This window comes from Mustela lutreola, chromosome 1 (assembly GCF_030435805.1).
Source record: "Mustela lutreola isolate mMusLut2 chromosome 1, mMusLut2.pri, whole genome shotgun sequence".
In the NCBI taxonomy this organism is placed as follows: Eukaryota; Metazoa; Chordata; class Mammalia; order Carnivora; family Mustelidae; genus Mustela; species Mustela lutreola.
In genome coordinates, this window is record NC_081290.1 from 138,301,440 (window position 1) to 138,327,018 (window position 25,579).

At 35.4% G+C, this 25,579-nt stretch overlaps 1 protein-coding gene across 1 annotated transcript in view; it reads left to right on the forward strand.

Moving 5' to 3' along the window:
* Window positions 1-23,335, forward strand: part of LOC131825540 (DNA-directed RNA polymerases I, II, and III subunit RPABC1-like) — a 129,861-nt gene extending 106,526 nt beyond the window's left edge. The window contains exon 2 of the mRNA XM_059165041.1: window positions 22,620-23,335. Coding sequence (XP_059021024.1) covers window positions 22,620-23,173 — 554 coding nt within the window. The 3' untranslated portion in view covers window positions 23,174-23,335. The remainder of the gene's footprint in view (window positions 1-22,619) is intronic.
* Window positions 23,336-25,579: the final 2,244 nt, after the last annotated feature.

Genomic DNA, 25,579 nt, shown 5'->3' on the forward strand with positions numbered 1-25,579 from the left:
ATAACTCATAATGGATCAAATAATTAAACATAAAACCTGATTCCATAAAACTCCTAGAAGAAAACATAGGAAAGAAGCTCATTGGTATTGGTATTAGCAATGATTTTTTGGACGTGACACCAAAAGAAAAAAAAAAAAAAAAAAAGCAAAATCAACAAATGGGACTACATCAAACTCTAAAGCTTATACAGAGCAAAAGAAACAGTCAACAAAATAAAATGGCAGTCTACAGAATGATAGACCATTTTTGCAAACCATATATACCAGATAAGTAGTCAATATCCAAAATATTAAGAATTAACACAACTTAGGAACAAAAATGCAATAAAAAACGGGCAGAACTAAATAGACCTTTTTCCAAAGAGGAAATTAAAATGGCCAACAGGCACATAAAAAAATGTTCAACATTGCTAATCATCAGGGAAATGCAAATCAGAACCACAAGGAGATGCCACCTCATGCATGTTAGAATGGCTATTATCAAGAAGGCAATACACAACAGGTGTTGGTAGGCATGTGGTGTAAAAGGAACCCTTATATACTATTGGTGAGAATGTAAATTAGTCCAACCTCTATGGAAAACAATATACAGTTTCCTCAAAAAACTAAAAAAACAGATCTACCATACAGTGCAGTAATTCCATTTCAGGGAATATATACCCAAAGGAAATGAAAACAGGATTTCAATGAGATATATACACACCCATGCTTATGACCATATTATTCACAATAACCAAGACATGGGAAGACCCAAATATCCATCAATGAGTGAATGGATAAAAAAAAATCTGGTACATATAAATAGAGTATTATTCAGCCACAAAAAGGGAAATATCATGCCATTTGTGGCAAAATGGATGGACCCTGAGAACATTAAGCTAACTGAAATAAATCAGAGGAAGTCGAGTATTGTATAATATCACTTGTATGTGGAATCTAAAAAATAGTCAAACCTATACAGAAAAAAAAAAAAGTTAAATGGTGGTTACCAGAGGGTGGATGGGGGGATAAGACTGATGGTGACTAAGGATACAAACCTGTAGTGAGTAGTAAATATGAGATAGAGGTTTAGTGTACAGTGAGATGAATGTGATCAATAATACTGTAATATAATGATGGAATGTGAGAATGATAAATAGCAATCATATTACAATATATAAATGTATCAAATCAATACTATACACTTTAAAATTATAATTGTAACATGCCAAGTTTATCAAAGAAATAATAATAAATTCATAATAAAATGCAAAAAATTTATTTCCATTGCACCAAATTTAACTTTTATTAAAAATAACTTAAAAATAATATCCAAGTTGTATAAAATGAGTAAGTTCTAGAATCTGATCTTAATATCATGCTTATAATTAATAATACTGTGTTATATACTTAAATATTATTAAGGGTAGAGCTCATGTTAAAATGTTCTTTGCATAAAAATATATGTATTAAATATCCATGTATATACAGCAAAATAAAATTTTTTTCATATGGATTACCTAAATAAAAAATATAAGTAGAATAATAAAAAGCATAATAACCAAATTATAGAAATAAAAGATAAATATTTATAAAAGAGAATTATAACTATCATAGATGTAAAAAAAACAGTTTGTAAAGTCAAATGAATACAGAAACTTGAGAGAATAAAATCTCAAAGATAAAACTGATATTTTATGATTTCAACAAAAAACACAATATGGGGGAAATAAGTATCAAAACAATAGATTTAAGACTACATTTCTTTATATGGAATGGTTTATACTACTTACTAATTTCACAGTTAAACACTGTTTTTAGCAACAAACTAAAGTAATGACAGTTTTGGAATCTGTCCAACCAAAAGCACCCTCTGTATTTGAAAGTACTTTAATTATAAACCATATCTTCTAAACGTTATTACTGCAAAACAGATGTAATTAACTCCATTGTTAAAAAAAAGAGGCAAGGGGTTGGGGAGAAGGGGGTGGGATTATGGACATTGGGGAGGGTATGTGATTTGGTGAGTGCTGTGAAGTGTGTAAACCTGGTGATTCACAGACCTGGGGATAAAAATATATGTATATAAAAAATATATGTTTATAAAAAATAAAAAATTTAAAAAAAAAAAAAGAGGCAAAAATCACTACATCCTGAATTGCCTCCAAACTTTACAAAAATTAAACATATTCTATAATAAAAAAGATATTTGCAATATTTTACAATCAGATTCAACATAATTAAATTATGTATATATTCAGCCTTTGCTCTCTATATGACTAACAACATAGTGTTACAATGTTAAGAGTGAAAAATCACTACACCATCAAATTTTAAAGAAAAAATAGTATTTGAAATGAAAGAAAATGTGCTTTTATGAAACTGAAAAAATATAGCATAATATCTCTAAGTATTCAATTAGTTATTTGCTGGTCTGGAAACTACCTACAATTTTATTACAACTGATGAAGAATTTCTGTCAAAAGAAAAAAAGGTAACAAAATAACCAGCTTAGCGCAGCCTCAATAATAATCAAGAAAAACATGATTGAAGCATGTTGAAATGAAGCATTTTTCAAGGTTTTTACATAATGAGTCTCTCTGCAGGTTTTCTTACCAGATTTTTTCTTCTAATGAGTTCATGCTACTTACACAAGCAACAATTGAGAAAAATAGTAAAAGAAAAATGTACTCAAGACAATACTTTAAACAAATCTCCTTGGAAAAAATAATAATTGTATTTTTCCCTCCCATTATGCCCTCATGCCCTCTCTCTACCCACCATCCGTCTGTCTGTTCCTGCTACACACACCCCCAAAATACACACACACACACACACACACACACATGCATATACACACACATTTGTAGCAACCAGGCTCTTTTTGTCAGGGGTTTCAGATGGAAAAAAGAAAACATTTGTTCCTACAAGTTATCAAAATTATTCTAAATATTTTTATCAATTCATTTAGCACTAAATGAATTTAAAATCATTACCCTTAATTCATTTATTTATACTATTAAATGCCAATGGTTTTCTTAAAATCTTTATTGGGGTGAGTCATAGTAGCCAACCGTGCTATCCAGATAAAGAAAGTGATTATTTAAATATATTAATTTATCAACTATATACATATGATGGTCAAGAGGTCTACAAAGTGGTTTTCAATTCAGTGAATTTCTAAAGCCAGATAAAATTTGCATTAAATATGTTTCTATGTGGGGGCGCCTGGGTGGCTCAGTGGGTTAAGCCGCTGCCTTCGGCTTGGGTCGTGATCTCAGAGTCCTGGGATCGAGTCCCGCATCGGGCTCTCTGCTCAGCAGGGAGCCTGCTTCCCTCTCTCTCTCTCTGCCTGCCTCTCCATCTACTTGTGATTTCTCTCTGTCAAATAAATAAATAAATAAAAATTAAAAAAAGAAATCTAAAAAAAAAATATGTTTCTATGTGTTATATATATCTACAGCTGTGTTTAAGAGAAACACCTTTCCCTTTAAAATTCTTAAATAACTTCTATAATAGTAATGCTCACAGAATTCTGTTTTGATTGTTGTTTGCTGTGGAATGTAATGAAGGAAAAAAAAATCTCTTCCTTCTCTAAACTTTTACTGTCTCTGGTTTTGAACTGCATTTAAGCCAATAAGTAATGTATACAATTGAATGTTCTTTAATAAATTTACAGGGTTGCATAACTAGCAACAGAATTCAGTTTTAAAACATTTCCATCACTACAAAGAGATCCCATATGTATACATAATCCTCAAAAATATTATGTTACATGAAAAAATCTAATTCAAAATTATACATTGTCTGATTTTACATATACAGAAACAGAGGATTGGGTTTTGCGTGGGTGTGTATTGGGGTGTGTGTGTGTGTGTGTGTGTGTGTCTTCCTTACTTTGGAAGAGATACCTAGGTGTACAATTGCTGAGTTGTAAGGTAAAATTATATTTTACATTTTAAGAAACTGCTAAAGTCTTTCCAAAGTGGTTATACCATTTCATATTCCCACTAGCAATGTAAAAGAGTTCTAATTTCCCCACATCTTTCCCAACGTTTGCTATTTTCCAATTTTTTAAATTATGATGGGTATGAAGTAATATCTCATTGGGGTTTTAATTTGTACTTTTCCTTACAAATAATGACGATGTGTATCATCTGATGTGTTTATTGACATATCTTCTTTGTATTGCATAACTTCTTTGGTGAAATGGCTATATAAATCTTTTGCCCATTTGTAAAATACATTGTCCTTTTATTATTGAGTTCTCAGATTTCTTTATTTGTTGTATACATATCCTTTATAGGAAATTTAATTTTGAAGTATTTTCTCTGCAGTCTGTGGCTTTTCTTTTTATTTTCTTTATAGCATATTTTTAAGGTTAAGTGCTGTTAATTTTGATGAAGTTTAATTAATCATTTTTTATTGTGCTTCTAGAGCTCTATCTTAGAACATTTTGCCTAACTCAGGTTTTGAAGATTTTCTCTTACATTTTTCTTTAAATTTCATAATTTTGTCTCTTATTTTTAAGTCAACAAGCCACTGTGAGTTATTTTTAGGTGAATGTGTGTTTTATGAAGTCGGGTCTAAATTCATCTGTGTGTACATGAATATCTATTGGTCCCAGAAGTATTTATTTAAAAGGCCATCTTCTTTTCATTGAATTCCCCTGTTTCACCAAAAATCAACTGATTATAAATGTAAAATTTTATATAGACAATTCTAGTCTATAGATTTAAATGCTTATGGTGATAGAAATGCCATATTTTGATCACTGCCAGTTTATAAATAGATTTTGAAACCAGGAAGTATAAGTACGCTTTGTTCATTCTTTTCTTTAAAAACTATTGTGGCTATAGTGGATCCTTTCCCTTTCCATGCAGATTTTAGGATTAACATGTCAGTTTCTGTTAAGTGCCTGTTGAGATTTTTATGGAAATAAGCATTCTCATCAACATTAAATCTTCCAATCCATGAACATGACTCAATTTATTTAAATCTTTAATGTCTCCCAAGGCACCGGGTGGTTCACTCAGTTGTGTCTGATTCTTGATTTTGGCTCAGGTCATGATCTCAGTGTTGTGAGATCAAACCCCATGTCAAGTTCCACACCTAGAATGGAGCCTGCTTAAGATTCTCTTTCTCCCTCTCCCTCCACCCCCAAATCAATCAACCAATCTTTACTATCTCTTTACAATATTATGTAGTTTTCAGTGTACAAATCTTGCACCTTTTTGTTAAAGTTATTTCTATGCATTTTACTCTTTCAATGCCAATGTGCACTGAGTTCTGGATGTCATTCTAGTCTTGTACATTGCTAGAATATAGAAATGTAGTTGTTATTTGTACTTTGTTCTTATAGCCTGTGAACTTGCTAAACTTGTTTATTAGCTCTAGATGTGATTTTTTGTATTCCTTTTGACTTTCTACATATAGAAAGTCATCTACACGTCATCTATAAATAAAGACATTTATTTTTCCCTTTCCAATACAGATTCCTTTAGTTTCTTTTTGTTCCCTTTTTGCACAGGTAGAACCCCAGTTCAATGTTGAATAGAAGCAATAAGGTTAAATATTTTCCTCTTGTTCCCAAACTTGAGGGGAAAACATCCACTCTCTCCATAAATATGATTTTGCCTCTAGTTTCTTCATAAATATCCAATATCAGATTGAAAGGGCTCATTTTTATTCCTATTTTATTGATAGTTTTTATCAAAAATATTGTCAAATATTGTCATTTTTTAATTTTTACTGAGATGATCATGTAGCTTTTCCTTTTTCTACTAATATGGTATATTTGCATTAATTAATGTTCTGATGATAATTCAATCTTGAATTACTGGGATAAAGTCTACTTGATCATAGTATAGAACCTTTTTTATATGTTGCTGGATTTGATTTACTGATATTTTGTTAAGAAATTTTGCATTATATGCATTAGTAATGTTGGCTTCCAATTTTCTTATATCTTTGTCTGTCTTTGGCATTACTGGCTTCATAAAGCAAGTTAAGACATGGTTTCTCCATTTTCTGGAAGATTTTATGGGGTACTGGTATTATATCCTCCTTAAGTATTTTATAGAATGAATTTTCTTTTAATTCCTCTCAAATATTGATGTCCCCCCCCCCCCAGGTATTTGCTCCAATTCTGTTCTAGCATTGTTTCATCTATCCTCCTTCAATGATTTAATCCACCCACATACGGTCAGCCTGCAGTTTGTAGGCTAAAGTTTTCCCAATGTTTCTTCAATTCAAATTTCCCTCTTGAGTTCTATATTTCTCTTTTCAACTGCATTTTGGCTATTTGTATCTAATTGTTGACTGGTGATTCAAATACCCAAATTGTTTTGGGTTAATGGAGTAAAAGCCCCCTATGTGCAGTCAGAGCCATAGACCTATGTACATCTAGTTTTCACCACTACATATTTAATGAATACCAAATCTTATAACACTACTTCCAACATATCCCTTGAACTTTTCTTCTATTATTCTTCTCTGATTAGAGTCATTATTTCTCACTTGGAGTAAACTGTTCACTCAACTGCTTTCTTTGTTTTTATTTTGGGGCCACTTTTGATTATGTGTTTCAACTGGAAGGCATTATTTGAGTATTAGAGGTGAAAGCAAGAATGCCCAACAACTTCTAAGTGAAATTTTCAATCAATAGAAAGGCAATTATCTGCCAAAGCAGCCTGGCTTTTAGAGCCCTCAGTATCATTGTCATAAAGAAGAGTAGCATGTACTTTATTGGTACTTACTCTTTTTCTTTTCCTTATCCCTTGATAATGTAAAAGCTCTGCCTAAGGTTAATCCCATCCTTTTCTCAATTAAGAACGCATCCTCTCCTTAATTATTTCCTGCAGTAATGGTGTAAAACTTCAGGCTTTTCATGCAAAGCTTTAGATGCACAAGGAAAATTATCAGGTGAAAATTAAGATTAGAAACTTAAACTGTTAATAACGTTATCGTAACATAATTTTCTTTATTCTTTTTAATTTCTACTCACGCCATATCCCTAAAATCTATAGTCTGCAAAAGTAGTTTTTTAAAAAATGAAAAACCAAGCACAAGTATATATGTGTGAAAGATAGATGATTGATAGGTAGATAGATAATCAAACTTATTAGGGGTAGAAAAACAGGACAAATAAGAAAAAGAAATTATTTTCACACCCTAACCCTTAGAAAGTTAAAATGCAATACATTTGCTTGATAAATGAATATTATAGTTAAAATCATAAAAAGCAATTACACTGACATTTTCAGCCATCTGCATGTACAATGCCAATTATGTTGAGATGTCCACAATTATATATTTAAACTAACTCCAGTTAATAAAAGTGCTTATTTAAAAAATCAGTTCACTTTACAAATGAAACAACAGTTAATACCAATTATCAGTTGTCAAGGAAACAGCTGAATACTAAAAGGCGGGTATTTTGCTTCTTTAGTTTATGCAATCTGCTTGCTAGATGGGTGCATAGGATATAAAGTCAAACATCTATGAGATTACAATGGTAAGGTCAGATATTCTTCCTTTGACATTTAAACACTACCATTAAAGTTATATTGAAACACTATTAATTATGCTTGATTGTATCCTTGTCTAGGTTTTAAAGCAAATAATTACAGAGTATTTATATCCTAAAACATTTCTATATTACTAGTTAGAAAAATATGCTTTAGAATATTGTGAGATTTCTCCTCCTTTTGAAAGAAACACTTTATGGAAAATTAAAAAGGTTTGTATATCCATTTCACTTTCACATAAATCATATACCAAAAAAGTTACATATTAGACTTTAAAAGAATCACTTGATCATAATTTTTTTCTGATTTATATTTTTTAAGCTTTAAAATTTTATTTATTTAGAGAATTTTTGTGCAAACTACTTTTCATTGTCTGGTGTTATTCTTCGATAGAGTCTTATTTTTTAATTGTATAAGGACTGCATAATTTGTAGCAACTCTAGATAATAAAGTAATACTTAAGTTCAAATTTTCTCATATTAACTATAAGTTGAACACATTATATAAATTAGTTTTTAAAATTTTGATATTTAAAATTATGTATCTTATAAGGAATTAATATTCAAAATATATAATAACTTATACAACTCAACACCAATAATAATAATAATTCAATTAAATATGGGCAGAAGACCTAAACAGGCATTTTTCAGAAGGAGACATACAGATGGCCAATAGACACATCAAAAGATGTCCAACGTCATTCATCATCAGAGAAATGCAAATTAAAGCCTCAATGAGATATAATTTACACCTGTCAGAATGGCTAAATCAAAACTACAAGAAATAACAAATGGTTAGGATGTGGAGAAAAAGGAAGCACTGTGCACTGTTGGTGAGAATGCAAATTGGTGCAGCCACTGTGGAAAACAGCATGGAGGTTCCTCAAAGTTAAAAATAGAATTACCGTATGATCCAGTAATCCACTACTGAGTATTTACCCAAAGAAAATGAAAACACTAGGGGCACCTGGGTGGCTCGGTGGGTTGAGGCCTCTGCCTTCGGCTCGGGTTGTGGTCCTGGGGTTCTGGGATCGAGCCTCGCGTCGGGCTCTCTGCTTGGTGGGGAGCCTGCTTCCTCCTCTCTCTCTCTCTCTCTGCCTACCTCTCTGCCTACTTGTGATCTCTGTCTGTCAGGTGGATGAATAAAATCTTTAGAAAAAAAAAATGAAAACACTAGTTCAAAAAGATTATGCACCCTATGTTTATGGCAATATTATTTACAAGAGCCAAGATATAGAAGCAGCCCAATTGTTCACTGATGGATAAATGAATAAAGAAGATGTGTGTGTGTATGTATACATATGTGTATACATGTATACAGACACATATATAACACATAATGGATATTGCTCAGACATTAAAAATAATGAATTTTGTCATTTACAACAACATGGATAGATCTAGAGGGTATAATACTAAGTGAAATAATTATGTCAGAGAAAAACAAACACTATATGATTTCGTTCACATGTGGAATTTAAGAAACAAAACAAGTGAACAAACAAAAACAAAGAAACAAACAAAACAAAACAGAGAAACAAGCAAACAAACAAACAAAAAAAAAACCCTGACTCCTAAATACAGAGACCAAACTGATGGTTGCCAGAGGAAAGATGGGTGGGCAGATGGGTGACACACATAAAGGGAATTAAGAATATACTTATCTTGATGCGCTGAAAACTACAGAATTGTTGAATCATTATATTATACAGCTGAAACTAATGTAACACTATATGCTAATTATACTTCAATAAAATTTTGATGTTTAAAAATCTTTGGTAGGTGGAAAATATATATTTAGTCATGATAACTTCTGCCTTATCTCTGATTTGCTTGTGGTTAGTTATAAAAGAATCAGCACAATCATAAACGTTAGCACACTGAGGATATTACAAATTATCAGGACTTGTGGTTTCTGAAGTATAGCCCCTGGATAAGTAACATCAGCATCACCAGAGCACATAATAGAAGTGTAAATTATCAGGCCTCGATTCAGCACTACTGAATCAAAGATTTTGTGGGTGGCCGCAGTAATTGGTTCCAACTTGTCCTGCTGGTTACGCTGATCCATGCACAAGCTTGAAAACCACTGGACTAGACTAGTGTTTCCCAAACACTTGTCTATAGACTAATGTTGATTAATGACAAAATCATACCACTTGTCATCAGGGAAGAAATTACAGCCAGCAGCACTTTCTTAGGAAAATGTTAAATTTTTCTAAGATGTCATCTTAGAGTATTTGCTGGTATTAGGCTATATTTATTTGCCTTATTAAAATATTGGTGATAGTCTCTTTTAAAGGTGCTTTCTAGTAATATTAAAAACTTGGAACTCTGTATCCATTCTTAATATTTTTCTTTTCTGTTGTCAGTAAGCGGTGAATATTGGGTTTACGGTGAGTAAATTACTGATTGATGTCCACTCCCTCTATTCATTGATATGAAAATGACATAGCAAAATTAAAACCTCTCAAGTTAACTAACTAACTATATGTAGAGCTGGACAAAATTCCAAACCTATGTCAATAATTTTTTTTAAATAGTACATCATTCCTATGTGTTGTTAATTGTTGCCTTTCCCAAATATCCCCCTTTAAAAATTCAATTTGTCCTAGATCTTAAGTGATCACTATAGTAAGACTGTTTTTAATAGGTTACCTGTTGTCTTCCAACATCAATGAGATCAGCACAAGAGCACAAGGATTCTGAATATAGAAAAGGTGGAGTTCACTGAAGAAATACTGTTTGCTACAATATGGTCAGGGCTTGCCTTCTAAACATCTTTCCTGAGTTTTATGGGATTTGCTATTAACATCAAGCCTGATAGGTTATAAATCCACTGAAATTGGGCTTCGCTTTTTCAACTTACAGAAAGTGCTTTTATTGAGGACATTAATTACCTCCCTCAAAACCCAATGATAAGACACTGATCCTTTTTGTAGACCACAGCATTTAAGGAAGAAAAAATAACCTCATAATTGAGTTCAAACACTTCTTCACTTGATTTCCTAATTTTACTCCTACTCACTGACTACTTTTCTTCCCTTTTCCCAGCCCTCTCAAACTTATTTGTATCGTCTCAATATTTAAATAACTAGTGCCCTTGGTGAATGCATCAAGTCTCATGTCTGTAAATAAGATCTTATATGCTGAAGTTTTCCAAATACATACCTCTGATCTTGACCTCAAATCAGAAGCCAGTTGAGTTAATACAACACATATATTTTATCTCTACATCAAGGTGTAGCAGGATCTAACTAAATATATCCCAAAAAAAGCAGCACTCATTCCTCCCCAAAATCAACTCTCAAATTTTCCGTATCACTTATTAGAAGTTAAATCCATTCAACTACTGAAGCCAAAAAATGTGAAGCCATTTTTCACTCATCTTTTTTCTCACATCTTTAATTTATCAAGAAATCAAGTTGGCTCTACCTTCAAACTCTAAGTATCTTTCACTGTATTCATGCTATATCCCTGTCTTAAATCATGACTGTTTTTACATTTTAGCCCGCTAAGTACTCTACTTGCTTGCTCTCTTACCCCCTTTGGTCTATCATCAACCCAGTAATCAGAGTTATTTAGTCAGATCACGTCACTTCTCAGGCCAAAACCTCCATTGTCTTCTGATCTCTCCTAAAAAAATAGCCAAAGGTCCTATTTTTGCCTATGAGTCCCTAGATGAGTTCACCAATTGTTTCCTCCTTCTAGCTTATTCCCTGCTACTTTTCTCTGTATCCTCAACTGCATAACACTAGCCTCCTGTTTGGTTTGGTTTGGTTTGGTTTGGTTTGGTTTGGTTTGGTTAAACATGCCAGGGACAGGGGCGCCTGGGTGGCTCACTTGGTTAAGCATCTGCCTTTGGCTTGGGGCATCATTCAGGGGTCCTGGGATTGAGCTTCCACCCAGGCTCTGCTCAGCGGGAAGCCTGTTTCTCCCTCCCCCTCTGCCTACTGCTCCCCCTGCTTGTCCTCTTTCTCTCTCTCTCTCTGTCAGATAAATAGATAAAATCCTAAAAAACAAACAAACAAAAAACATACCAGGGACATTTTAGGTTTGGAAACTTTATGTTGTTTTATTGACTTATTTTTTTTTTTAAGTTTGGAGAATTTGACCTTATTCTTTTCTAAGCCTGAAACACATTTCTCTTAACATCTTCATGGTATGGTCCCTTACCTCCTATAAGTCTTTGACCAAAAGACATTTTCTCTCCATGAACCTAATCTACCTGTTTAGAATGGAAACTTGCACCAATCATAGCACTCCCTATTTCCCTTCCTACCATTTTTCTCTATGGTACTTATAGCATCTAACATTCTTTATATTTTAACATTTATTTTATTTTTACTCTCCCTCTTTCAGTGTTTAACCTTGTGATAGTAGTGAGGTAGTGATCTTTGTCCGTTTTCTTCATAGCTGTAACCTTAGCACTCATATCAAAGCCTGGCACAGAGGAATCGTCCATAAATACTTTTGAATTAATTTTTGAATAAATTATCAGGATGTTTTTGTAAAAGAATACTCTTCAGGCAATTTTCCATAGAAAGAACAGAGGAGGAAAGTCCCTCTGCAGCTAGACTCAAAGGCCCAGAGTAAGGTCACATGTCTATGGTTTTCCTCTCACACTATCATCTTCATTTCTCACTGTTTTGATAATATAAATATTTTGGAAAACACTGTATCAATAATTTCTTATCCCATGAAAATTTCATTTAAAATCTATCATATCATATCTGGAAGATAATTTTAGTTTCTTTCCAATAATAACTAGTCAATGACATTATGTTCACTGCTTGCTATATACAATATATGCTATATACTATATACATGCTATATACATGCATATGCTATATACAATATACACTCAACACTTTTCATCTACCCCTCATCCTCCTCCATTCCCCGTTTCTCTTTCTCTCACCTTACTGCATTTTTCTCTCCTTAGGGGCTCCTGCAACTCTACAAAAAGTTTAGACACACATACATATTAATTTATCTTTTCAATGATCCTTCTCTTATGCAACAGTGTCTCACTTATCCTGACTGCTTTTAATCAAGATTACATTGTGGTGATTCTTGCTATAAGGACTCCTGCTGTATTTTAACTTAGAGTGTCTGAAATCTGTGGCAGAATTATATCCCCATGTATAATTACTCCCAGCAGTCTCAAACAGCATCAGGCTTTCAGAAATCTGTGAGCAGGAATTCCTGAAGTCTCACCCTCATTTACTACTATTGCTTTGATTTGTAAGTATAAACAATTCAAGATGAGTCATTTCTAGCAGGTGTCAAGATTTAGAGCTTTGACTTGTATTTCATTTTCAATTGATTCTTCATGGACTGGTTTTGGAAATAAAATGAATAGCCTTTTGTGGAGTTTGCAGAAGGATTTCTGTTTTAGCCTGCTGGAGCTATCATAAAAAATACCTCAGACTGGGTAACTTAAACAGAAATTTATTTTCTCACAGGTGAGGAAACTAAACATCCAGACCAAGGTAACAGCAGGTATTGTATCTTTTGAGGTGTCTCTCTTTGGCTTGCAGATGGCCTCTTGCTGGGTCCTCACATGATCTTATTTCTGTGCATGTGTCATGGTGTCTCTCTATGTGTCCCCAATCTCCTCATTTTATAAAGACACCAGGCAGATTGGATTAGGATCCATTTAATGGTCTCAATTTACTCATCACTTTAAAGATCCCATCTGCAAATGCAGTCATATTCTGAGGTACTGGGGATTAGGATTTCTTTTTTTTTTTTTTTTAAGATTTTATTTATTTATTTGACAGAGAGAGATCACAAGTAGGCAGAGAGGCAAGCAGAGAGAGAGGGGGAAGCAGGGTCCCCGCCAAGCGGAGAGCCCAATGTGGGATTCAATTCCAGGACCCTGGGATTATGACCTGAGCTGAAGGCAGAGGCTTAACGCACTGAGCCACCCAGGTGTCCCTTGGGATTAGGACTTCAACATATGAAATTTGCAGAGACAAAATTCAGTCCACAGCAATCCTTCAGAAGTCAGTGATCTTGGTTTGAACTAATCTTTTAGCTTCACTGCCTTTACTCTGTCTCGTACTTTCTCTCATATACATAATAAGAAATAATCTTTGCCTCAAATTAGAATTATGCTAATTCATTAATATAAATATAGAGTTCACTACCTAGATTTTGATATATTACTCTTGCTTTTTATCCTAAAATAGTACCACATTTGGTGAGAAAACAAGGCATCACATACTGAAAATTAGATTAACTCATATTACATTTACATTTTCATTCACTTGAAAATATTTATTCATTAATATGAGAAGATCTATGGAATGTCTATTATTTCTGTAAAGATTATAAAACATATATGTTAAAGTCCATTAAACGTATGAGAATCTAGTAAGCAAAAATAATGATAAAAAATTAAACTTATCCAAAGAGAAATCTGGATATACCTCGACTCCTGGGAGGTGTCTTTATATGTTTGGAATGTCCCACCCAAGAGAGTATGTGGAGGCCTTGGCCACTAAACAAACTAACAATGTGGTTTATGACAGGAGATTTGTGCCACACAGTATATGCTTTACAAACCCTAGAAGGGTTGGAGTCTAAAGATTAGCCACATAATATCTTTTCCATCTCAGGAGGGGTTAGAGATTGAAGGTCAGTTTTGCAGACAGTCCACAATACATCTCCAATAAAATTTCTAGATAGCAAGATTCAAGTGAGCTCTTCTGGTTAACAATATCCCATGTGTATCATTACACATCAGTACCAGAAAAACTAAGGCTGTCCACGACTCCACAGGGAGAGGACAACTTAGAGATTTCCGGTACTTTGCCCCATGCACATTTTCCCTTGGCTGGTTTCAATATGCATCCTTTAGCTTTAATAAACCATACCTGTGAGTATAACAGCTTTCAGTGGATTTTGTGAGTCCTCCCAGCAAATTACCAAATCTGAAACTAATCTTGTTTACTGTGTTCCCTCTAACTTTACAATGGTGTATATAAGTAATTAAAGGAATATAAATGGTATTTACAAAAGATATAAAATGTAACAGGTAAACACAGGATGAGGATGTGATCTTTACCTAACAGAATCAAAGTAGAGTTTCCCAGAAGAGAGGAAAGCTAATTAGAAATTAGGTGAACAAGGGAAATGTCATTTCAAGTATGTGGAATAGTACGTTAATAGACAGTGAGTAGCAAGAAAGTGAGAAACAGAGTGTTTTGAAGAACGGACAGTAGTATGCTGCACATGCTAAGAACCTGCTCATTTTTAGATGAGTATAATTATAAGTGGCCCCATGTCTTCAGTCTAGTGATACTAATTTTAGACTTCTAGTATCCAGAACTGTGAGGGAATAAATTTCTGTTGTTTTAAGCCATCAAGTCTGTAGTAATTGTTCCAGTCATAGGAAACTAAAGAGTCTAAGAAACTTACACAAGTTTCTTCTTAAGTCCTTGCCTGAAAACTAAACTGTACTGCATAGAATGAAAATCCACAAGATCAAGCAAAGAAAAGCTGTATGCAAGCTATCAGCTGAAAAATCCCTAGAGGTTGGACAGGGGTAGGAGATGATCAATTTCCAACCTTAAAACAATTATTGCAAAAATATCCAGGAAACTGAAACCAGTAATAAAAAGGAAAAGGGCAGGGAAAAATACAAAATACGTATACATAAACATACAGAGAAACAAACTTGAAAATTATGAAATAAAAAATTCACTGTTTGAGATGAAAAGCAAATTAAACATTATAGAAAGAAATATCAGCAAACTTGAAGATATAGTAATATCAACTATACAAATTGAAGCAAAAAAAGAAAAATTGGCAGTTAACAAATTCTGAGTAGTTTATGGAATATCAACCTAACAGTCATGTAATTGAAGTTCCAGAACAGAGGAGGAAAAAATCAAGAACTAGGAAAAAATATTTCAAGAAAAATGGCAAAAATTTTTCCAAACAACATAACAATTATAAACCTACAGATTCAAAAACTTCAACAAACCCTGAACAAAACAACTGTAAAGAAAGATATCTAAAAGTCTATCTATAAGAAAAATTAAATAAAAATTGTGTATGAACAAATTTTTCCCATCTGATGAAAACATACCATGAATCAAGTGCTATTCTTCATTATTTGTCCTTTCCTATTTATTTTAGAATAGGTAGTGATCAATAAACAACAAAATGTCTTTTCCAGTTTGCAAAGTCAGTCTATAGCAAATGAAAATCATCAATTTATAATATCACAAATTTCAGTTTGGGAAATAGTCAACATTCAGAGTAAATCAGGAGCAACATAAGAGATTTTCATGCAGAGTGCATGTAGAAAAATATACCATGTTTTATCAAAATTGTGTTCTTGCTTTATTGGTGTGCCCATTTAATTTCAACCAAATTAGTAAAAGGTGAATACTTGATATATTTTCCATATTTTCTCCAAGGTTCAGAATTTAATGTGATTGAAAGGACCATTTTTTATATTTTAAGTATATATATTTTAATAAATGAAGATTTAATAAATGATGAGGAGAAAGATTAAATATATTTAAATAAAGGAAATTCATGTTCCTAAAGATTCCTAAAGATTTCCCAGAACAAAAGGGTAAAGCAAGGTACAAATTAAAAAGCTAAAAGTCAATTCAGTTTGATTACAATTCAAAGTGGAAGCTACATTATTTTCATTCATCCCAAAACAAATTTGTCTTTGGCCCAAACTCTAGTTCTCAAAGCCGTAACACAACTTTAGTACCATCAGGTTTTGGCCAAGTTAAGGATAAGATGAAGGCTATGAGGAAAGATTTAACATTTGGAGATTAGTAGAAATCGGAAACAAAGAACAGATTCACTTAAATTATAAATCCTACTCCTTGACAATTTATGGGAAAAACAATCACCCTTTAAAACTATGGTTCTCAAACTAGTATGTATCAGAATTATTTGCTTAAAACAAAGATTTCAGGTTTCTTCCTCAGAACTTCTGATTCAGTAAGTCTGGGGTAGGGCTGGAAAATATTTACATTTCCTAGTTTTTCAAGTGAAATATCCCTGCTGGTTAAAGCAGTTTGGGGGAACCATTGTATTAAGCTGATATTTACCTTGTTAGTAATTTGTGTGCCTATGATGCATTTTAACAGAATTTGTGCACTGGGCTAGAAATAAATGCATCATTCTTACCTTTGTGTGGCTGCTATAAATTTCCTATATTTTCTTATAAAGATAGCTTCCAATAGACTTAGAAATTATTGAGGAAAAAGACTTGACCATATATTCATATAAATAAAACTATTAATATTGTCCCTGTTGATCTATTTTAAGATAGCTTAATATCTTGACATCATTGGCCTTGTTTTATTTTTTGTTCTTTTTAAAGATTTTATTTATTTATTTATTTGAGAGAGAGTGTGTGCAAGCAGGGGAAGAAGGCCCCCTGCTGAGCAAGGAGCCTGATGTGGGGCTTGATCCAAAACTCCTGGATCATGACCTGAGCTGAAACAGAAGCTTAACTGACTGAGCCATTCATGCACCCCACCTTAGGCTTGTTTTAAAAACATAAAGAACAATGGGGTGCTTAGTGGCTCCTTTTGTTGAGCATCTGACTGATGGTTCTGGCTCAGGTCATGATCTCAGGGTCATGAGATCAAGCTCTGTGTCAGGTTTTGTGCTGAGTGTGGAGCCTGCTTAAGACACTTGCTCTGTCTCTGTTCCTCCACACTCACTCCCTGCTTTTAGCCTCTCTCTCTTAGAAAGGAAGGGAGGGAGGGAGGGAGGGAAGGGGAGAGAGAGAAAGAACCTTGCATTAAGCTAAACTTGCATAATAATGGATATAGCCTCAAGAAGTTAATCAAATTATAATAATTAACAATCATATATTTATATATCATCATATTAAAGTAAGTACATGAAAAAGTAATAATTTATTTGAGGAATACAAAACAAAAACACCATTTTAAAAATTTTAACAATTTACATTAACTTGGACTTAGTTACTGGACTAAGTTTCTACACAATGAAAGTAGAAAATTAATTAGTTAATACGAAAGCTTTACATAAAATGTTTTAAAAAGTGCTTAAAACTGAAAAATAATTGAGGTTCAGCTTATTGGGAGACTTAAACAGTCTGGGCCACTTTTCTTGGGACTCCTTTTGAAGCACAGACAGCTATTTGCTGCTTCTGAAGAATGGCACCTTGCAAGTAGCTGCAGGTAATAGTTCTAAGTGATCTACTTCAAGTAGCATGTAGCTGTGTCCTGGGCTGGGATTAACCCATAAATCTGGTGAAAAGTTAAACAAGAGCACAGATCAATGGAGGTTCGCAAGACCCCACATCTTCCTTTCTCTCTTCTCCTGTGAGTTCATTGAAAGTTGAAATCCCAATTCAGTGTTTTGGAATCTGTATACAATATTAAATCTCATTAATACACTTTTAATAATTTAACAATCATATAGAGCACTTCAGTTGTTTACTAGTAGCTGTTTACTAGTAGTTGTTTACTAGTGACTTTTGTCTTCTGACTCTCCAAATGACTATATAGTAATTACAAAATACTGCTGAAAAGCTTCCAAAGACTTAGGGCTTAGTGTAGGCCTTCTGAGTCAGGATGCTTCAGTCCAAATTCTTGTTCTATTCCCTATTAACTGAGTAAACTTTGGTCAGGACTCCTGTGCCTTTTAGGCCTGGGAAAAAGAGTTATTTTACAGATGAAACAAGAACCTGTATTTTTTTTTTAATTTTTAATTTTTTTTTTCAGCATAACAGTATTCATTGTTTTTGCAACACACCCAGTGCTCCATGCAATCCATGCCCTCTCTAATACCCACCACCTGGTTCCCCCAAACCTCCTGCCCCTGCACCCATTCATAGTCCATAGTCTCTCATAGTTCACCTCCCCTTCCAATTTCCCCCAACTCCCTTCTCTTCTCCATCTCCCCTTCTCATCCATGTTATTAGTTATGCTCCACAAATCAGTGAAACCATATGATAATTGACTCCCTCTGCTTCACTTATTTCACTCAGCATAATCTCTTCCAGTCCTGTCCATGTTGCTACAAAAGTTGGGTATTCATCCTTTCTGATGGAGGCATAATACTGCATAGTGTATATGGACCAAATCTTCCTTATCCATTCGTCTGTTGAAGGGCATCTTGGTTATTCCCACAGTTTGGTGACTGTGGCCATTGCTGCTATAAACATTGGAGTACAGATGGCCCTTCTTTTCACTACATCTGTATCTTTGGGGTAAATAGCCAGTAGTGCAATTGCAGGGTCATAGGGAAGCTCTATTTTTAATTTCTTGAGGAATCTCCACACTGTTCTCCAAAGTGGGTGCACCAACTTGCATTCCCACCAACAGTGTAAGAGGGTTCCCCTTCCTCCACATTCTCCCCAACAACGTGGTTTCCAGTCTTGCTAATTTTGGCCATTCTATTGATGTAAGGTGGTGTCTCAATGTGGTTTTAATTTGAATCTCCCTGATGACTAGTGATGATGATCATTTATTTATGTGTCTAATAGCCATTTGTATGTCTTCATTAGAGAAGTGTCTGTTCATGTCTTCTGCCCATTTTTTGATATTATTGTCTTTTTTGTGTGTGTGGAGTTTGAGGAGTTCTTTATAGATCCTGGATATCAACCTTTTGTCTGTACTGTCATTTGCAAATATTGTCTCCCATTCCGTGGGTTGCCTCTTGTCTTGTTGACTGTTTCCTTTGCTATGCAGAAGCTTTTGATCTTGATAAGTCCCAAAAGTTCATTTTCACTTTTGTTTCCTTTGCCTTTGGAGACATATCTTGAAAGAAGTTGCTGTGGCTGATATCAAAGAAGTTACTGCCTATGTTCTCCTCTAGGATTCTGATGGATTCCTGTCTCATGTTGAGGTCTTTTATCCATTTCGAGTTTATCTTTGGGTATGGTATAAGAGAATGGTCAAGTTTCATTCTTCTACATAGAGCTGTCGAGTTTTCCCAGCACCATTTATTGAAGAGACTATCTTTTTCCACTGTATATTTTTTCCTGTTTTGTCAAAGATGATTTGACATAGAGTTGAGGGCCAATATCTGGGCTCTCTACTCTCTTCCACTGGTCTATGTGTCTGTTTTTATGCCAGTACCATGCTGACTTGGTGATCACAGCTTTGTAGTAAAGCTTGACATCAGGTAATGTGATTCTCTCAGTCTTATTTTTGTTTTCCAACATTTCCTTAGCAATTCGGGGTCTCTTCTGATTCCATACAAATTTTAGGATTATTTGCTCCAGCTCTTTGAAAAATACTGGTGGAATTTTTATCAGAATGGCATTAAAAGTATAGATTGCTTTAGGCAGTATAGACATTTTAACAATGTTTATTCTTCCGATCCAAGAGCACGGAATGGTCTTCCATCTTTTTGTGTCTTCTTCAATTTCTTTCATGAGTGTTCTGTAGTTCCTCAAGTACAGATCCTTTACCTCTTTATTTAGGTTTATTCCCAGGTATCTTATGGTTCTTGGTGCTGTAGTAAATGGAATCCATTCTCTAATTTCCCTTTCTGTATTTTCATTGTTAGTGTATAAGAAAGCCACTGATTTCTGTACATTGACTTTGTATCCTGCCATGTTACTGAATTGCTGTATGAGTTTTAGTAGTTTGGGGGTGGAGTCTTTTGGGTTTTCCATAAAAAGAATCATGTCATCTGGGAAGAGAGAGAGTTTGACTTCTTCATTAACAATTTGGATACCTTTTATTTCTCTTTATTGTCTGATTGCTGATGCTAGAACTTCTAATACTATGTTGAACAAGAGTGGTGAGAGTGGGCATCCTTGTCGTGTTCCTGATTTCAACAGGAAGGCTGTGAGCTTTCTCCAATTGAGGATGATATTTGCTGTGGGTCTTTCATGGATAGATTTTATGATGGTCAGGAATGTTCCTTCTATCCCTATATCTTGAAGTGTTTTAATCAGGAACAGATGCTGGATTTTGTCAAATGCTTTTTCTGCATCAATTGAGAGGACCATGTGGTTCTTCTCTCTTCTTTTATTGATTTGTTCTCTCACATTGATTGATTTGCAAATGTTGAACCATCCTTGTAGACCAGGGATGAATCCCACCTGGTCATGGTGGGTAATCTTTTTAATGTGCAGTTGGATCCTGTTTGCTAGGATCTTGTTGAGAATCTTAGCATCCATATTCATCAGTGATATTGGTCTGAAATTCTCCTTCTTAGTGTGGTCTTTGTCTGGTTTGGGGATCAGGTTAATGCTGGCTTCATGAAAAGAGTCTGGACGTTTTCCTTCTGCTTCAATTTTTTGAAACAGCTTCAGGAGAATAGGTGTTATTTCTTCTTTGAAAGTTTGGTAGAATTCCCCAGGAAATCTGTCAGGTCCTGGGCTCTTGTTTTTTGGGAGGTTTTTGATCACTGCTTCAATCTCGTTACTAGATATCAGTCTATTCAGGTTGTCAGTTTCTTCCTGGTTCAGTTTTGGGAGTTTATAGTTTTCCAGGAATGCATCCATTTCATCTAGGCTGCTTAGCTTATTGGCATATAACTGTTGATAATAACTTTTGATGATAGTTTCTACTTCCTTGGTATTAGTTGTGATCTCTCCCTTTTCGTTCATAATTTTATGAATTTGAGCTTTCTCTCTTTTCTCTTGGATTAGTGTGGCCAATGGTTTATTGATTGTATTGATTCTTTCAAAAACCAGCTTCTAGTTTCATTTATACGTTCTACTGTATCTCTGGCTTCTATCTCATTGATCTCTACTCTAATCTTGATTATTTCCCTTCTTTTGTGTGGAGTTGGTTTGATTTGTTGTTGAATCTCTAGTTCTTTAAGGTGTAGAGACAGCTGGTGTATTCTGGATTTTTCAATTTTTTTGAGGGAGGCTTGGATGGCTATGTATTTCCCCCTTAGGACCACCTTTGCTGTATCCCATAGGTTTTGGAACGAAGTGTCTTCATTCTCATTGGTTTCCATGAATTGTTGCGGTTCTTCTTTGATCTCCTGGCTGATCCAAGCATTCTTAAGCAAGGTGATCTTTAGCTTCCAGGTGTTTGAGCTCCTTCCAAACTTTTCCTTGATTGAACTCCAGTTTCAAAGCATTGTGATCTGAGAACATGCATGGAATCATCTCAGTCTTTTGGTATCAGTTGAGTCCTGATTTGTGACCCAGTATGTGGTCTATTCTTGAGAAGGTTCTGTGTGCACTTGAGAAGAATGAGCATTCTGCTGTTTTAGTGTAGAATGTTCTGCATATATCTGAGGTCCATCTGGTCCAGTGTGTCATTCAATGCTCTTGTTTCTTTAGTGATTTTCTGCTTCGATGATCTGTCTATTTCTGAGAGAGGAGTGTTAAGATCTCCTACTATTAGTGTATTCATATCAATATGATTCTTTATCTTGATTAACAATTTTCTTATGTAGTTGGCTGCTCCCATATTGGAGGCATAGATATTTACAATTGTTAGATCATCTTGGTGGATAGTCCCTTTAAGAATTATGTAGTGCCCTTCTATATCTCTGACTGCAGTCTCAAGTTTAAAATCTAATTTATCTGATATAAGAATCACTATCCTGGCCTTCTTTTGAGGCCCATTGGCATGAAAGAGCTTCTCCATCCCTTCACTTTCAGTCTGGGTGTATCTTTAGGTTCAAAATGGGTCTCTTGTAGACAACATATGGATGGGTCCTGTTGTTTTATCCAATCTGCAACCCTGTGTCATTTTATGGGCACATTTAGGTCATTCACATTGAGAGTGATTATTGGTGGATACATTTTTATTGACATCGTGTTACCTTTGAAGTCTTTCTTTCTGTATACTGTCTCTATATTTCTGCTCAGTGATTTTCTTAGGATTTTTCCTCTTTTATAGAACCCCCCTTAATATTTCCTGCAGTATCAGCTTGGTGGTTGCAGTCTTTTAAGCCTTGCTAGTCTTGGAAACTCTTTATCTCTCCATTCATTTTGAATGTCAGTCTTGCTGGATAAAGTATTCTTGGCTGCATGTTCTTCTCATTTAGTGCCCTGAATATATTTTGCCAGCTCTTTCTGGCTTGCCAGGTCTCTGTGGACAGGTCTGATGTTATTCTGATGGGATTTCCTCTGTAAGTAAGGAGCCTCTTTGTCCTAGAGGCTTTTAAGAGATTGTATCTCTTGATTTTATCCAGACCCTGGAAGAGTTCAAGGTCCAGTTTGGGGACAAGTCGAGTGAGGGGCGGCCACAGCACACAGACCTCATGGAGCTGGTGGCCCACAAAGATGACCCCACTGACCAGATGTTTGTGTTCTTCCCAGAGGAGCCTAAGGTGGGAATCAAGACCATCAAGGTGTACTGCCAGTGGATGCAGGAGGAGAACATCAAGCAGACCCTCATCGTGGTACAGCAAGGCATGACCACATCTGCTAAGCAGTCTCTGGTGGACATGGTCCCCAAGAACGTCCTGGAGCAATTTCTGCAGCAGGAGCTGCTCATCAACTTCACGGAGCAGGAGCTGGTCCCAGAGTATGTCATCATGACCAAGGAGGAGGTGACAGAGCTCCTGGCCAGGTATAAATTCCAGGAGAACCAGCTGCCCAGGATCCAGACCGGAGACCCGGTGGCCCGCTATTTCGAGATAAAGCGAGGGCAGGTGGTGAAGGTGATCCGGCCCAGCGAGACTGCCGACAGGTACATCACCTACCGGCTGGTGCAGTAGCCACCCCGCGAGCTGGTGAGATGCCATGTGGCCGCAGGTCCTGCCTGTCCAGGAGTAAGCCCTAGCTTTCCTCTCCTCTTACCCCACAGTTGTCTCTGTCACCTCCCTGTGGGGGGTGCGTGGAGGCAGCCCCACTTCCTGCCCCACTGGGCTCGACTCGCACAGCAGGCCTGATATGTGGTCGTCTGCCCATCTCTCGCCCTCCCTGTGGCCTGGAGACAGATGGGGCTGTGCCCACCCCCCAACAGGAGGAACCTCACTACTGCTTCTCTGGACCCTGGGATGACCTCGCCTGGGTACTGAGCCCACCCGGACCCCGGACCCCTCATGAGTGAGCCTCCAGAGGGGACAGGATGTCTGTCCACGGGGTGGGGGTGGGGGGAGGGCAGGCGGGTGTCAGCTGCTCTGATGCTGGGTGTTTGTAATGCTTGTTCATAATTGTAATTATGATTGCTCAATTTTACTATTAGGTGCCTTGATGTTTTTTTGGAATCTATAATCTTGGGGGGAGACCATTCAGCCTCTAGTATATGAACACTGGTTCCATTCTTAAGATTGGGAAAATTTTCATGAAGAATTTGTTCCACTATATATTCTAGACTTCTTTCTTTCTCTTCCCCTTCAGAGATTCCAATAATTCTGACGTTGGAACGTTCCACAGCATCATTTATTTCCCTGATTATGTTTTCATGGCTTCTAAGCTGTTTGTTCCAGGCTTCCTCCTGATCCTTTCTCTCTATCTGTTTGTCCTCCAGATCACTAATTCTATCTTCTGTCTCAGATACCCTAGCTTTGAGAGAATTTAAATTAGATTGGAACTCATTGAGAGCATTGTGAACCTCATCCCTGCTAGCTTTCAGCTCCGCCCTAACATTGTGAACATCATCCCTGGTCGCTTTCAGTACTGCCCTAATCAATTCTGTTTGGTAATCCATGGCTTTTTCCAACCGAACTATTGCCTAGATAATTGTTAGCCTGAATTCTCTTTCCAACATATTGTCTATGTTGATAGCCGTTAGCTCTGTTGCAGAAGGCCCATCCTCTGTATTTTTCTTCTATTGGGCATTCTTCCTCCTAGTCATTTTGGTGAAAGATGACTGAACAGATGTAGCTGGATGTATCGACCATGGTGCACTCAAGGTGCACATTGGAACGCTTCTGAGCAATCAGGATTCCCCACCCAAATGAGAGAAAAAAGAAAATAAAAAGAAAAAAAGAGAGAGAGAGAGACAGGAAAGAAAGGGAAGATAAAAGATAAGGTTCAGCCCAAATGGGCCCCAAGGTAAGATTTATGAAGTATACAAACAAAAACAGACAAGCAAAAAAAAAAAAAAAAAAAAAAAGAGAGACTGATAAAAGTATATGACAAGAGAAAAAAAGAATATATATATATATATATATATATATATATATATATGCAAATAAAGAAAGAACCTTGTCAAAAAGAACCCCAAGTATAAGATTTATATACTATCAGGACAAACACAAATACACAGAAACACTGGCAGAAGAAAAAGTTGGGAGAATGGTTATAAATTCTCAGTGTGGGTGAGGAAGTTTATTTTGATTCTTCCTGGATGTATCTTGATATCTTGTTAAAGGACTCAACTTTCCTAAGATGAGGGTGATTAAAAATTGGTTTACCAATAGGGGTAGCATTGATTGGGGAAAGGGGATTACCTTGAAGTTTGACTCTATATGAATATTAGAGGATAAAAATAAAAAAGGAGTAAACTAGACTAAACTAAACTAAAATTTTAAAGAAAATTAAAAAATAGAAATGCAAAGGAAAAACACAGGTGTATGTATCAAAAAGTTCAGGTTAGAAGGTTATTATGGAATTTGATGTACTGGAAATCTCAGTGTGATGGTAAATAGGTTAAGAAATTATCTATATAAAAAAATGAACCAGAATAATGGGACCTTATTAAAAATAAAAGTTGTGTCTATGAAGTAGTGGTGGTTGTTCTCTTGTAATCTTTTTTTTTTTTTTTCCTTTATTTCTTTCCTGGTTGGTTTTCTGGGGGAGGGGCCTGCCACATGGGTTTTCAGTCAATGATGTCTCCTGAGTTAAGTCCTCCAGTCCCCATCAAGGGGATGGGCTCTGAGGAAATTGTTTTTTTCAGGCTTTTGTTCTCTGGAGGTTTTTATGTTTGTTCATTTTTTCTCTTTCGCCTTGACTGCTTTTGATGGTTTTTGGAGGTTTAAAGGAAAGCAAACTGCACCCCAACCTCCCTCTCAGAGAGAAGCCTCAGTCTGTTCTGTGGGTGCTGCAGAGCCCATATAAATTTCCCCTTGGCCGCTGGCAGAGCAGGTTCCGAGTCGTGGTCCCTGGGGATCTCCTGCTTGTACCCAAAACCACGGCAGCAGTGGCTGTCTGGGCTGCTCCAGACCTCCAGAGAAGTT